This window comes from Gobio gobio (genome assembly GCF_949357685.1).
Source record: "Gobio gobio genome assembly, chromosome: 1".
Lineage (NCBI taxonomy): Eukaryota > Metazoa > Chordata > Actinopteri > Cypriniformes > Gobionidae > Gobio > Gobio gobio.
In genome coordinates, this window is record NC_137097.1 from 60077140 (window position 1) to 60093201 (window position 16062).

At 38.1% G+C, this 16062-nt stretch overlaps 1 protein-coding gene across 3 annotated transcripts in view; it reads right to left on the bottom strand.

Annotated features, from left to right (window-relative positions):
• ttyh3a (tweety family member 3a) overlaps positions 1 to 16062 on the bottom strand; it is an 82855-nt gene that overhangs the window by 49863 nt on the left and 16930 nt on the right. For all 3 annotated transcript variants that reach the window (XR_013817215.1, XM_079825609.1, XM_079825608.1), the window contains exon 2: positions 7088 to 7257. Coding sequence is in view for 2 of the 3 variants with exons in the window: in XM_079825609.1 (XP_079681735.1) it covers positions 7088 to 7257 (170 nt within the window). In the remaining variant the exon portion in view is untranslated. The remainder of the gene's footprint in view (positions 1 to 7087; positions 7258 to 16062) is intronic.

Below are 16062 nucleotides of genomic sequence, written 5' to 3' on the forward strand. Positions count from 1 at the left end.
CTTTTAATGGCAATGTTATTATCTCACTTTTTCTAAGTTCTCACTGAGTCCGCCTTTCTATATGCAATGGACTCTCTATGCATGGTCGCTTCCGCATTTAGGCCCCGTTTATACTAGTGCGTTTTTTTTAATACTCATAACTTTTGCTATGGTTACGCCTGTCATCTACAATACCCCGGCTTTTTTAACCCAAACAGATACCTTTGAAAACGCTGCAGATCCAAAACCAAAACTTTTGAAAACGATGGCATGGCTGCCCACATTGCGCTACCTGAACACGACAATATCAGACCAGGGCTACGCTTCCCAAAAGCATTGTTCACCTAAGTTGATCGTAGAGACCGTTGGTGGCTATTGTTAGTCTCTCTCAACGGCTCTGTAACATACCAGCCTCAACTACCATGTAAACAATAAAAAGGAGACGGAACATGCTTTGCTGACTTTGTGGTCCTTTTTAGCAGCCGTTGTGCAGTTAAACGCTGTATTGTATAATACTGCAGCTGTCTACATGCGCAAGAGGCAACTGTTTACACTTGTACACGCATGCCCAGTGTGTATGAACGGTCATGTGACATGCGTTTTCAGTCATGCAGTGTAGACAGAGATCGTTTCGGACTCAGAGCGCTGTCAGCATGGATTTACTTGAATCATCTCATGGTCAACATTATGCCAAAAGTTATAGGATGTGATGAGGTTACAGTGATTGACATTTCAGCGCGTACATTTTTTTTTTTTTTTTAATCGAGAGCTATCGCATTTATTTTTCCAATCCACTCAGAAATAACTTGTATCCTTTGGGCAGGCAATAAGATAAAGTGATAATAAATAAGTAAATAAATAAACTAAAGTAAATGGCACAGCGGCCAAATCAGTCAGCAGGAAACCGGGATGTTTCCTGACTGATTGCGGGGCTGCAGACTGTGCAAACGTCAATGCCGTTTATGTTCTTGTCCAGTCGGGTTCCAAAATAAATACTCGGGTTGGGTTGGAGTCGGGTCTAATTTTATCGGGTTTGTCATGGGTCAAATTTTTCTTTTAAAAATGAATTCATGCACAGGTTCTGTGATTTGGTCGAGTACAGATTTTAAGACCCGAGAAGACCTCTACCTCAAATCACCAAGTACAATACTTTTTATAGTGTATATAAATTGCTCTAGAAAAATGTAAAAAGGGGATTTCTTTTGTTCTCCATGAAAAAGACATGATCTCAATAGAACAGCTATAGTTTCCAAGTACAAACAAATAGTTTACTGCAAAATGAACACTAGTCAAATTTACTTAAAGTGGAAAAAAATTTTTTTTTACAAAAAGTGCAATCTTCCAACAAAAAAGTCAGTTCTTTGAATAACAAAAAGACACATTACACAGAACAAGTGGCAGGTAAATTGATTGAAAACTCCAGCACTTAGAGCGGATATTGAGTGGATTCTCACTAACTTAAAACACGTCTGATTGGTCATTGCATTCATGCGCTCAACAGACAAGTCTGTGATTGGCTAAAATGCTGCAAAAACACATGATCCACAGATCACATATAAGCTAAACTTTTAACATTATTACGGTATTCACTATTTTCCCTCATTTTATATTGTCAGCAAAGATATCGTCATAACATTGCTAACATTCAATCAATCGCCAAGCCCTACTGCCCAATATAATTTACACAATTGGCACAAACAGAATATCTTTCGCATGTAAGAAAAATTTACATTATAATTGAAATATACCCAAATTAATCCGAATTTAAATCAAAATTGGAATCAAGAGCTTGGGAATCAGAATTGAAAAGGGAATTCTGCTATACAATTAAATAATTTGTATATTTTAGAGTGATGTAGAGCTGGAGAGGTCCATCATAATGAGTGCATAAAAATGTTGGATGGACATAGCTTATATAATCCAGTCTCAGGCCCTTCAGAATATACCAAATGAGCTGCTGTGATGCTATCAGAGCCTTTGAAGTGGCTTCAATGTCAAGTCATGAGCTGCTTAGCATAAGCGTTGTAAAGGTTTCAGAGTCTTGCTCTGGATTTCCATAATCTTTAGTCATGCATTGCTACACCTAAAATGTGCCTGAAGCTACAGATATCAGAAGTCCAAGCATGAAACTTGGGTGCTGTGCATCTGGAATGAGACCTCCAGGCTGTTTCACACCAATTACATTCAAACTATCTGACAAAGGTGGGGATCAAACTTTAATCATAGAAAACACAGCAAATACATGTGTTTTGACCTGCAAGCCTCCACTATATCAATTCTGATTGAACAGTGTGCATTTGAAGGGATTTCATCTGGACTAAATAACTCATGTGGAGCAACAAAAGAGCAACACAGACGCTAAATGTTACTCACAACAAACAGGAAACATTTAAAGGTGTTAACCTACATTACAGATTGGGCAGTAGATGAAGCTACAATAACATGACTTAAATTCTGCTGTTTATGCTGCTCACTCCTCTGCGTCCTCATGAATCATTGATGCTGGACAGAGGATTGCATGTCTTAACCACGTTGTAAAACATTCTTGTACTTTCTGGTTTCTATTTGAGCGCTCATGTGTTCCTTTAAATGCATCCACTGAGATTTCTTGTAAAGCTCTCAAAATATGTGCCTTCGTTCATCAGCAATTCTCAGGAGATCTCAACATACTTCCAATAAAGACCAAAAATTGCACAACTCTACATTTCTATATTAATAGAAACAGACTTAGCAGACATATTTAATACTACATCCCTTGACATAAGTTACAACAAGTGCTTCTTATAACAGTATTTTCCTATAGGCTGTCTGGATCCACAGGGTCTACAGCAAAACTGTCCACTGGACGGACGCCATGAGCTTGTTTCCTCCTCATGCATAAGTGATGAGTAGTCCATACAGAATCTGCACTTTTTTCACATTTATGTGCTGATTGGGGAGGAATATCTGCATAGTTTTGCAGAATAAACTCAACTATGGTGAATTTCACTTGAAACTCATACGCAAGAGTTGGGGGGTTAAGGAGATTTGCATGAATGACATACAAAAGAATTAAATGGAAATCTACAGAGCTTTCAGTGGAATTCTGATGGTGCCGTTATCATGCTGGCATGCTGATGGGAAATTTCACATGGTGTTGCGAAAACGTTGGTGTTCAGGAAGATAGAACAGATAAGAGTTTTTGATCAGACAGTATGACAAGATTTCTGCAAACGTCCACACGAAATGCTTCACATCACACACAGTCAATCCATCGTCTTCAGGACTGTAAACAGTGAGAAGAACACCAGACAAAACTTTACTTGAGTCAGTAGCTTTAAAAGTAACGTTTCATAAAAAGGAGAATAAAGCCCGCCTAATAGCATTACTGACTGCAGGCGCATATTATGAGAATATTAATATCACGTTATGAGAAATCCTGAGTCATGTCCCTCGCAGGTGTGACGATTATTAATGGTGTTTGTGTTGAAAATGAGCTCATCTTCCTCCCCGTGGGGGGAAAAATCAGCAGGGAGCCTGTGAAGATGACAGAGAAAGTGTTCTGTATTTCTACTTCCACACAGGACCAGATGTGCATTGATAGACTTTCACAGAAGGGAAGATGCTTGCTCTACATGCACACTCACAGCAGTAAGCATGAGAGAAAAACAGAAAAAGAGTTTCGGTAACTGATATAGCAAGGGAACGGATTGAGTGTGAGACTGACAGAGCGAGACACTCTTGGTGAGTAGGTAGAGAAAGTGAGAGGATGTGTGAGACTAACTCTTCATGGATTAAATAATTAGGCCCACATGAAATACACCCCCCCCCCCCTCAAAACAACACAAAAACAAAACAAAACTGAAAACACCAAACAAAAAAAAACAAAAAAAAGGCAAACAAAGCAATTATATTCTATCCTATTCTATTTTGTGTAATTGTGTTTTAAAGGATTAGTTCACCATATTTGAGTTAGTTACAAAATGAAAATTAGCCCATGATTTGCTCACCCTCAAGTTGGGGGTTAATAAAGGCCTTCTGAAGCAAAGTGGCGCGTTTGTGTAAGAAAAATATCCATATTTAAAACTTTATAGACTAAAATAACTAGCTTTCTTCCGGCGGTCAGCAGTACACGAGTCGACTCGTAACCCCGAAAAAATAGTAACCCCGGACGCCACGTTTTGCTCTGCTCTATCTTTCTTCTGCGTTTGTCAATACGCATGCGTCAAGGGTTCAAGGGTTACTCTTTTAACGCAAGCGCCTCGCGTACCACTGACCGCCGGAAGAAAGCTAGTTATTTTTAGTCTATACATTTTTAAATATGGATAGTTTTCTTACACAAATGCGCCACTTCGCTTCAAAAGGCCTTTATTAACTCCCCGGAGCCGTGTGGAGCAGTTATATGATGGATAGATGCACTTTTATTGACTTCAAAAACAACATAACCATTCAATGCCATTATAAAGCTTGGATTAGCCAGGACTTTTTTAATATAACCGATTTTATTCGTCTGAAAGAAGAATGACATATACACCTAGGATGACTTGAGGGTCAGTAAATCATGGTCTAATTTTCATTTTTGGGTGAACTAACCCTTTAAGTAAGTATTAGTGCCCATTTTGCTTCCATGGTGGCTTTAAAGAAGATATTAAGAGACAGCAACACTCCTTTGTGTCTTATTGCCTTGTTTTTGAGCTCTAACTTCCGAGTTGGAAATTATGGACCATGCACTGAAGACAGGATTTAGTGCCTGGTGTGTAACTCATAGACCATAAAGTTCTCACCTGCCATCTTGCCTGACAGCTAAGAACATGAACTGAAGGAGAGAGACCCATAAAACCACACAGCAGGCCCTCTCTCATGCCGACACTACCACAGGCGGACTCCCTGAAGAGCTAGCGCACGTTAACATGGAAAAAACATGAGCAGCGGTCATAAGATGTGGTGGGGGGGGGGTGGTGGTGGAAAAGGGTGGTGGTCTTTTTTGTGAGTCCACAAGTTAGGCGCTTGCCGGGAAAGACGTTGCCATAGCAACAGGTCGGATAATAGTCAAGCCTAAACTTTCCCCCCAAATTCTTTTCATTCACATTGTCCGTCCATTTCGCTTTCGAACATCATCATAACAAAAGCCAGCATTACCAATTCAATCTGTTTGTTTATGAATCCTTCTAGTGGTTTGCATTTGCTCAAAGAAACGTCTTGACATCTTGAATTGTAATAGATTATAATGCACTTGAAGAAAGCAGCCCTACAGTCGATTCAGAAGACACAGAAGGGCAGCAGAAACACTTTTTGTGATGGAATGCATTATAGCAACACCCCCAGAGAGAAAGTTGCATTTGAATTAATGACTTTCTCATGCACCCACTTTATTCTGCAGCTCAGCTTTTTTTCCCATCAGTGACACAACACATTAGGAATAGCCAATGAAACAGTCAATGTTTCACCTCAGCAAATTTTACCAACCAATCAATAGACATCCTGTGATTAATCCGAGCAATCCAACACTTGTGTGTGGAGGGATCCAGAGGGGATTCTCAAGGAGTCAAATGTGCATTCTTCTCAATTTGCATTCAAAATTCAATTCTTCTTTCGATGAGATTTAAAAGACCTTGACAAGATCATGTAAAGTCACATAAAAATCATCAAAGACAATTATAATAACTTTATCATTCGTAGGGATGCACTGATATTAACATGTCCAACACCAATAAAAAAAACTGATAAATGGCCAGTATTAAAAATCGGGTAACATTTAATTTTACAGTGTCATTGTAACACATTTTACATGTAGTTACTATAGTAATAACAGTAAAGTATGCATAGTTACATGCAACTAACTAACCCTAAACCAAATCCTACGGTAAGTATATGTTGTTAAATTACACTATAACAAGGGGACCTTAAAATAAAGAGTAACCTAAAATTCCATACTATTTTGCCTAAATAATTTAAAAATAAAACCTTGATTGTTTTAAATTCTACAAGTAACTAACGTCACAACATTATAATTTACAGAATGAAAAATGTATATTCATTTTGAGATTTACTAATGATCAAATTAACAGTATTACAAAATTATTAGTATCCAAGAAAAAAAAAAATAGACTTTGAAATTTCTGCTACCCCCAAAAATTCAATGCACCCCTAATTAGTGTTGTCACAATACTGGAATTTCTAACTTCATTACGATACCTGGAAAAGAATCGATATCCTTTTCGAGGGAAAAACAATGCATGTACTGTCAATCAGATATTTTTAATATTATAATATTTTGTCCATCTATTGAAAGTCCAGGCAATCAAAAAATTATTCTGAAGAGATCACTTTATAGGATAAGGAGTATTGCTATCATTTCAGATATTTCAGTATCGTTACATATCGAAATCATCATATTTTTACAACACTACTCCTAATGTTTCTTGTTGATAACATAATTCAGAACCACACAAAACAAAAAATAAAGTAACAACAAAAAGTGCTGCTATGGAAAAAGTGGTTTGAGTTCTGCTACCTGAATAACATATTTAATGGCTCATGGAGTTGTATTTCACTTCCTACTAAAACTTTGATGCCATCAACCTGGCAAACTTTGGCAAATCCAGAGATTAGATCTCTTCTTCAAAAGCACTAACCATATCAAGTTTTTAACCGTCTTCTTTACACATGTACTGAACAACGTGCTGCTAGTCCTTTAAGTTGCATGAAGCCAGCCAATCAGATTAGAACTGCTGATTTCAGCACGAACTGCTCATTTTTGTGTGCAAATATGCATCAGACTACCTCCACAGTCGGCATCAACAGATATCATTCTGAACAGTTGGATATCGGTGGTGAAATTCAGTAATGGTTCATCTCGAAATTAAACTCACATCTGCAGCTAGCACAGCAGCCTAGGGAAAGCTCCAAATGAACTGCAGAGATTAGTGCAGAAAAGACTTCCCTTCCAGAAATGAAACCCTGAAGCCCTTTAGATAATGCAACACTTCTTTTATACTCCAACAAGCAGAATGGGTTTTTCCAGCTGGGGGGAAATTTTATAAAAGTGAGCGGTGACTACATGAATCATCTTCTGCCTGAATATGACGCTGACAGAGCCGATGAGAGGAAAAAATGCATTCAGACTCACCTGCAGACGAGGGTGGCGATGATGACGCACCAGGCGGTGCAGCAGCAGTCTGCATTCGGCTGCTCGTCGCTCTTCTTACGGCGACAACACAGCCAGCAGGAGTAGATGAGGAGGAAGAGGAGGTCCAAAGCCAAGCATGCCAGAGCTACACTGCCCACCAGCAGGATGGACTGCACAAGAGAAGAAGAGAAGACAATGTTAAAAATGGATGGATTCAAACCATGCATAATACGTATGCTCAGCTCGTGCGGGAGCCTTGAATTTTACAACAACAACAACAAAGTACATAGTAGTTAAGGCCACCTAACATAAAGTGGGGCCACAACAACAAACTAGGGGAGAAGCAACAACAAAAGATGCCCGCGTCGACGAGTGCTTGTGCGGGGGTTAAGGGACACCTTGCAACTAGTTAAAATTAATACAAAGACATTTTTTCGGTCACATCATCTGGAGAGAAATACACTGGACAAAGATTAAATATTCTAGTCGACCGCTCGTGTTTGCACACACTATCAAATAAGAGTATACTTTGATATACTATGTGTTCAGCAGCTGTATGGTAAGTGGATTTGGATCAAGGTTTATCCTTCAGTTAAGAACACTGTCAGCTATCTTTGGAATCTGAAATTTGCTTTCCAGAATGACTGCAAAAGGTTCTGGCCTTTACAACTTCATTATCAAGATGTCTTATTTAAAAGTGGAGACATGTGTCACCCTTTAAATTAAAATCTTTCCTCGGCTGTGCAAAAAAAGCAACAAAAAAAAAAAAGCCAGCCACCAGAGTTTTTGGTCATTTTCAAAACAAAAAGAATTACCCCCAGAATATTTTTCTGTATGAATATCTGAACATGCAATATATCAAAAGAAAGATAATAGCCTCTGCTTAATTTAAACAACAACAACAAACATCCTGTTTTATTCTAGTTTCATGTATTTTTAGCATAATGAATAAATGAAAGAATGAATGGAAAACTGGGTAAGTTTAATAAAAAAAATAAAAAAAACATTTCAAACAAAAAGCTGAGAAAATCAAGTTCTTTTCCAAAGACTACAACATGCATAGGCAATGCTTTTAATCGCTTGTTTCTGCTCCTTTTTTCCCTGCGTTTTGATCAAGCTTGCCGCACACATCCTGAAAAGTGAAGTAAAAGTGTCTCGATTGCCCGCCAGGTGGTTGGTCCCAGTATAGGTCATAACCCCCGCCCCTCCATGTATTCTAATGTGACGCGAGACAAACTAAACAATCAAATTACACTTCAAGTACATTTTTTCCTAAGATGTTTTCTGTCATTTTATGTCGTTTTTATCAGGCTGGTGTAAGGTCAAGTGTTTGTTTTTTAACAAACAAAAATTTTTTCACTGCAGCACCAACAGATTTTTTCCGGGAGGAGATTGGAGCTTTAACTTTAATTTATACATTTACACAGCTGTTTGTTTCACACCTGCTTCACTTTTCACCAATAGAAGATAGTGAAGGGGCGTCATCCATTTTATTTTATTTTTTTTACAATCTATGGTTTTGATTGAGAGATTCTCTACTCTTTCAGAAGATGCGTAATAGCACCCCCTACCGCATAACAGTGAAAACCCCGGAAAGCCAGAAAATTCTGCCAATGGCGGGGAAGCGTTGTCTCACAAATGACAATATGATATGGCCTCCCTTTTTGGGTAACTCTACAACCAGTTAAGCCGAGCACCACCTTTTCTCCCACGCCATTTTTTTCTATTTATTTAATCCTTTCTTTTTCAATAAAGCATTTGTTTTATGTATTATGTTGTTCTGATTTTTTTCATTGTTAGGTAGCCTATTTTATTGTACGGTTTAATTGTATTATAAGTCAGGGTGATAATTTGGCGGAATTTGAACGTGACGAATAGGTTTGGTATCGGTTCACTTATTCAGTGTAGATATAGCAAATAAAGAAAAAAACTCAGGTATACTTCAGGCTTTACCCTCCAAAACAAATAATAATGAAAAGGTTAACGCAACACATTTACACAACTGTTAAACATACTTATGTTACATTATGCTTTGTAAAACAAGAAATCATGAAAATGCAATCCCTTTATTATACAGGCAACCTAAGTTTTAACAGAAATAAAAACATTTCTATATAGTGTGCCTTGATATTAGTTCATAACTGTAAAAAAGCTATATGCTACAACAAATAAATGACCTAATTTGTTGAACCCACCCCAACAAGTTTGTATTAGATTGATTTTCAGCTGTTCATTTCAGTTTTATGACTCTTTTAGAGTTCAGAATATAGCCGTGTCCCAATTTGAAGGCTGTGCACTTAATTCGAAGGTTGCAGACTTCAAAGGCCTGTCCGAGGGACAGAATTGCCAGGTCTTTACAACCCTGAAAAAATGTTGAACAATTTTGACATGCTTCAAAGCCTGTGACGACGGGAGACCGGACCATAACCAGGTAAAATAATGTATGGTTAAAATATTTAATGCCACTATATATTAGATTATATAGAGGCATAGCCTATATTTTTATGACATTGCAGCCATCGACTGAGTCAGCCGTGCAAACCTGTTAGACAACGCAGTGGACAGTAGACTCTTCTTGAGAGAATGGTTGAGAAATAAAATGTATGCAAGTTAAAATTGTTAAAGGAAACATTAGGCTATATTGCTAGGTTGCTCAGGGAAGGGAAATGGGAATTGTGTGAATGCCACCACTACAGGACGTTTTGTTCACTTCAAGTACAAGCGCGGTTGCGCTGTTGTGTCCTGACATGTGCTTAGATTTTTCAGATCAGCCACTCCCATCCAAAGTACACCAGAGTTACCGACCGCTACCATCTTTCACTGGAAATGTAATCCTGCGCCGCAAGAAATCTGATCGGGTGCCGCTGGATTGCAGACCAGTCTATACAAATCATGTCGTCACTGGCACGCAAAGAATTCTGGGGTAGGGTAGGCCACGAAGGATCCATCAGTTGTATCCACTATTGAAAGTCGCTTTTGAATTGCAGAAGCTTTTGTCGTGCCGCGGTGACTCAATCTGCCTTGGAATGCGGCCTTCGCAGGGTCCAGACTTGATTTGGGACAGCCTTCATCACGTGGCGGTGACGCAATTGCCTTCAAATGCGTCCTTCCAAGGATGCAGCCCTTGAATTGGGACACAGCTAGTGACTAATACAACTCATAGACACCTTGAAACACTTCCCTTTTTATTAACACTGAAAATGGTGTGTGGGTTGCTCAAAGCCGAGTCTCCTGCTGCAAATCACGTGACAAATAACCTGCAGGGGAAGTTTTGTGTATAATGAGGTCAGAGCTATTCTCGGTTAAGACACACACTTCACTCTGACAATCTTGTTGTGACAACCACACAGGGATTAAGCACTTTAAGATCATCCGCACTCAAATTCCTCAAAAACTGACCCAATTCTGGTCGTGCCTGATTACAGGGGGTTTCAGTCAAATGGAGACACCCATGACAGGTTTGGCCTGGTATCCAATCAGTTAATCTGCAGGGACTCACTGAACTCCTCTCTTCACATGTAAGCATTTCAAATCTCCCAAATCAAGTAGTTTCCAAACGGCTTTCAACTTGTGCCAAGTTGTCCGTCAAGCTCACAGTGTGTGATCACAGGAGAGCTGGGAAATTCATTGTGTCAGTTCAAAAGGGCCCAGCAAGTCAGACTGGAAAAGTGAGCAGGTCTTAAAAGCACAGTCTGTAATGCTAAAAGGGCATTTACTTTAACACACAAAGCCTGATTGTTTGTCTCAAGGTAATTCCTTGAGGTTAAGCTCAGATGAGTCCGGTGATTTTTTGGGTCAGAGTGCACAGGTATATCAGACTGCCAGGAAACAAAGTTGTGTTTACATTGTGCCAGACCGCCACAATGACCTTCTGAGGAAGAACTAGCTGCTGGAAGTTGTGGATTAACAATTATGTCATCGAAAATGAAAGAGATTTAGGCAGCTGTTAAGAAGTAAACAAGATCTATAACTATTTTGACTTATGTCCATGAAATGGTCAATATTTGATACGTTTGGATGAAGGGATTTTTTTTCAGCAAAAAATTCTTAAATAAATTAAAAGTGACAGTTAAGACATTTATAATGTTACAAATATTTTTATTTTAAATAAATGCATCCATGGTGAGCATAAAAGATATCCTACAAAACACATACAAAAATACTACCAATCCCCAAACTATTTTCTACTCATAGGTTTGCCGCTGACATTGCTATGTGCAGCTATTTGAATGAGCTACCAAATTGCACACTGGTCTATTATTGTGGCATCATTAAATTCAGCTCCATCCGGAGGATTCCGGACACTGGCTGGTCATTTTACATGTCAGTCATTCTGTCTTTTCCAGATTAAGTGGACTGTTTGCAGCCTGGAAATGTGCACCAGACTGATAAAAGTCTGACTCATAATTAAATGGAAAAAATGCTATTATAATTATATCAATTACAACACTTTACAGTTAAAATTTGAGTTGGGATAATGCAACAGAACAACAAGTATGCTTTTACAGCTCTACTTTACTAGACATAAGCAAAGGTAATTAGGTTACCTCAGTTAACATACTCTCTACCCTCAAAACCAAGGATCGGTCACAAAGGTCGACCAGCTGATGGGTCTTTGGCTATTGCAGAAAGTTCAAAAGATCAATACCCCTTAGATTTAAATTCAAGACCTTTAGATTACATTTTCAGAACGTGTCTATTACTTCATTCCAGACTTGCATTAATGTGTGATAGAGAAATATGGGAAATTGTTGCCAAAAAAACAAGACAACCCAGTCCCTGCAGGCAAATCCTAAACCCTGATCTAATTTTAGAAGCACAATTAAGCCTTGTGCTGTATAGACTGTGAAAACCACTTGTCTACAAACTACAATGTCCACTATTCACTGTGGCACTTCAAGAAAAATGAATCTTTTGTGAGGCCCTCTGAATCTTTCACTGTGTGAGAGTTCAAAAACAGACAGTTAAGGTTATGCCGACTGGTAACAGATACCTGGACGTTATATTTATGATTCTTTTCAAGCCAACAGGCGAATAACCAAATAGATACATATTTAGGATAAACGAACCAACCGAGACAACTTTATCGACAACTATCTCTTATAAGTAGAAGATGGCACATGAACCTCTTTCCTGGTCAAAAATCACTAACCAACAAAACAGTTGTTGGATGATTAGTTGACCATCTTGACTAGGGGTTAAACGGATCAGGATCGTGGTTTATCCATGATCCTCTGCACGCATGCGTTTCGTGGATTAATTGCTAAGTTTCACCATCAATTCGGTACTCGCCTGCTGTTATCTGAGTGCACAGCAAATCGATTCCTCATCCCCAAGCTCTTGAATGGACACATACATACAAAAATGTAAAAATACCAGTCTCCGCAAGTATTCTCGTAAACACAGTAATGTGTGTCTTAAGTAGGGCTGACCGATTTTGGAAAAAAATCTAATTGCGATTCTTTTTAACCAATATTGCGATTGCGATTTAATATGCGATTATTTTTTAAACTCTTTATCTTCTGTATTATTCAACAGTACATCATTGTATAGTAATGGTGGAAATCTTTAATTGGTACCTCACAATCCAATTCCGATTCTGGGAGTCACGATCCGATTCCAAAACAATTCTTGAAATTTTCCCTTTTTAAGTTTTTAATAAATTAATAAGATTAATATTAATAATTTTTTTATGATGATATATGTAATAAGCTTTTTAAAATAACTACACATTATAACATTTTAATTAAAACAATTGCATGTTAATAATTTTAAATATATAAACTAATATAGCTGCAAAACATAAAGTAGTAAATCATAAAGAGAAGCAAAAAAACATATTACAAGCAATGAACAAAGAGTGCTTTCAGTATTTAAGAGTGTCTGAACTGTGAGTGATTTTTCTCTTTCTCAGCTTTACTGTTGTTTGATTATTAACGATGACATCATCATAGACAGCGGGAGACCTGCATTCACACTAATGCACAGATCTCTTTTGAGATTTAAGATGTTTTTGCCCTGTCTGTTTAATTCATTAAGACATTACTGACGGTGTTTACATTAATTTTGCGTCATAAAAGCATTTTGAGACGCGCACAGACGCGTGCTCATAAGCACTCTTCACAAAGCGCCGCGTGAACATTTGAAATGGAAAGCCTTCTGTCAGTGAGTTTCTAACGACATGAATGAAGACTTCATTGAGCATTTGTAAGGAAAATACCGGCGGGCGAGAACACACTGTAAGCTTGACATCAAGCAAAGTTTCTCACAGCGCTTATCCTGTGCAAAGAAGCCTGCGAATGTCATTGCAATTCGCGCCGTCAACCTTTCCGAACGTTATGAAATATTATTTTATGGTTCGTGCGTGATTGTGTGTATGTGTGTGAGAGAGAGAGATATAATGGAAGCAATCAGAATACGGGTGTTTCTAAAACACACGCAGCGCCACCGCGCACCTGCAGTTAAAATCTAAGCTCAGAATCGATCCAGAATCATTGGAGAGATTATAGTAGCCTATAGTATGAACAACACAATATTAGATAGATCAAACACAAACAGTTTTTTTTTCTTTTAGGCCAGGCATATGATATATGTGTAACGTGTCAAGTTGATGCTTCTTCTGCAGACTTTACTCTCGCGTGTCACGTGACCAGACTGTAATCGCAGCCTTTGCGGTTAGGAAATCGCATTATATCATATCGCGATATTATCGCAAATGCAATTAATCGTTCAGCTCTAGTCTTAAGTGAATGTAACCAGTTGAATTGGATGTGTATCTGTATATTGGATCCGTGCATTCACTCTTAAAGTGACAGCAACCTATAAAATACCTGCTGCTGTCTATGCCATTAATGTTAATCAAACAAAAAAAACTGATTTGATAAAGATAAATCTATATTTAATTTATACAGTAAATACTAGGGCTGTAATCTCCCAGTCGATTAGTCGATTTTTAGTCAATACGTTCTGGCTCAACCAAAATTCTGATTGGTCGATTTCTTGCCGCATTCATTTAATCAGGTGGAAAGCACTAATTGCTAATGGGGGTGTTTTCAGAGGACCCCTGTTTCACAGGTAACAGTCTGTCTTCAGAACACCCCCTTGTTTTTACTTTTTTTGGATTAGCCCAACCCACTGGAGAAGAGCGACAGATTGAAGTACACTACTTTGCTGTATAAGCTTATTATTTATTTAATTGTGAGCGTTTTCCGTCAGTCCTCTTCTACCATGTCAACAAAGACATCGGCAGTGTGGCAGCATTTTTTTAAAAATAGAAAATGGGAAAAAAGTCAAATGCAAATTTTGCAAGCAACAGTTTGCATATCACAGCTCGACAACAAACAGGTCATATCACCTAAAAACGGTAAGCTAACTCGTCTGTGTTAGGTGGTCCCGTCTGTTTTGAGTTGCCCCGTCCCTTTTATTATTGTGCAAACTGCAAATTTATTTCTAGTATTATTTATTGGATTTCGGCACTTTATTGTTTATTTTTTTATTTGGAGCCTAATGCGCGGTGCGCTGTGCCCAGCCCACTGTTTGTATTAGTTTTGAGCCTATGCTTTATTTTTCAGTTATGCACTTTATTTCGTTTCTGCTCTTGATCTGGCTTGTTTAATACATTTTCCTTTTATTAAAGTGGACGTGCCTTTTATGTTTAAGAGTAAAAGCTTTAAGTTAATAGTCTATTCGTGTCTCAGCCGCGAAGCTGAGCTGAGCTCCTATATGTTCGAGCTGCACAGAGAGCGGCTGAAATGATGTCTGTCAGTTATTATAATAGCCTACGTATGACAAAAACAACGGTCTAAATTAAGTTGCATATTCCTCAAAAGTTTTTGTGATGATATCACTAGTTGACAACATAGTAGCCTACTATATTTTCAGAAGTCATAGGCTATGATATTGCGCAGGTGCACGTGATGCAACGCTGTCAGAGCCGACAGACTCGTGTGTCAGACTCTTTTCAGTGCAAAATAATTAGGTCAAAAAACTATTTAATATACTGCAAATAGCCTACTAGTTTTTATGTTTATTTATTATTCATTTAGGTAGACAACAAGGCTACCAAGTAGGTAGGCCTACTGAGCACAGTGCGCAGCTAATTAATTTAACGTTTTTTTTCCTAACGTCATTTTTAGTCTATTTTTAGTCTAAAATTTCAGGACTTCAGTCGACCACAATTTTCTTTGGTTGATTACAGCCCTAGTGAATACGCTGCTATTTTTCATTTCGGCCTAATTACTACATGTCCGTAACCGAACACACTACAGTTAGATCTTACTTTATTTGTAACTTTTTATATCGTATTTATCTATGCTTTTAATTTGTGTATTTTATCTTTTTTTTTACTGACTGTTCATTTGCCTTTAATAATGTTTGAACTCTATTAGTTAGGCTAGTAGATGTTGCTGTGGTATCGAAATACAAAGTGTGCTTATGGAAAGCAAAGTTACATTTCAAGTCAGACTCCAAACCAAAGCCATCCAATACAACAATAGGTAATATGTGGCAGGAACTCATCTGAGACAAATGAGGTGTGAATGATGATGATGATGGGTGATATGACGACTCAGGATGAGGAAATCTGTGCCAACACCATCTGGGAGAATGGCCAGTAAGCACTTTGATATGATTAATCAGTGCTTAAATACTCTCATTTACAAAGAATAACAGCCCTTACCAGAATGGCGTAGCTGACAACCTCTGACAATGTGTTTGGAGAACGCAATTAACAGCCTTTGCGCCAATGAGATAATCTTAGCGTACTGGCAGAATGCAGAGGCATTATAAACATACAATGTTATAATCAGCATTAATAATCAGCACTAGTAGAAGAAACAAGAGTTTTGGAGGTCAATTTATCATCTACTGAACTGGTTTCAAACTAGTTTCAAATAAGAAAAAGTAGAAAAAAACAGTAGAGGATGGTTCTTGCAACACCAATTTCATGGGTTTGATTCCTAGGGAATACATACACT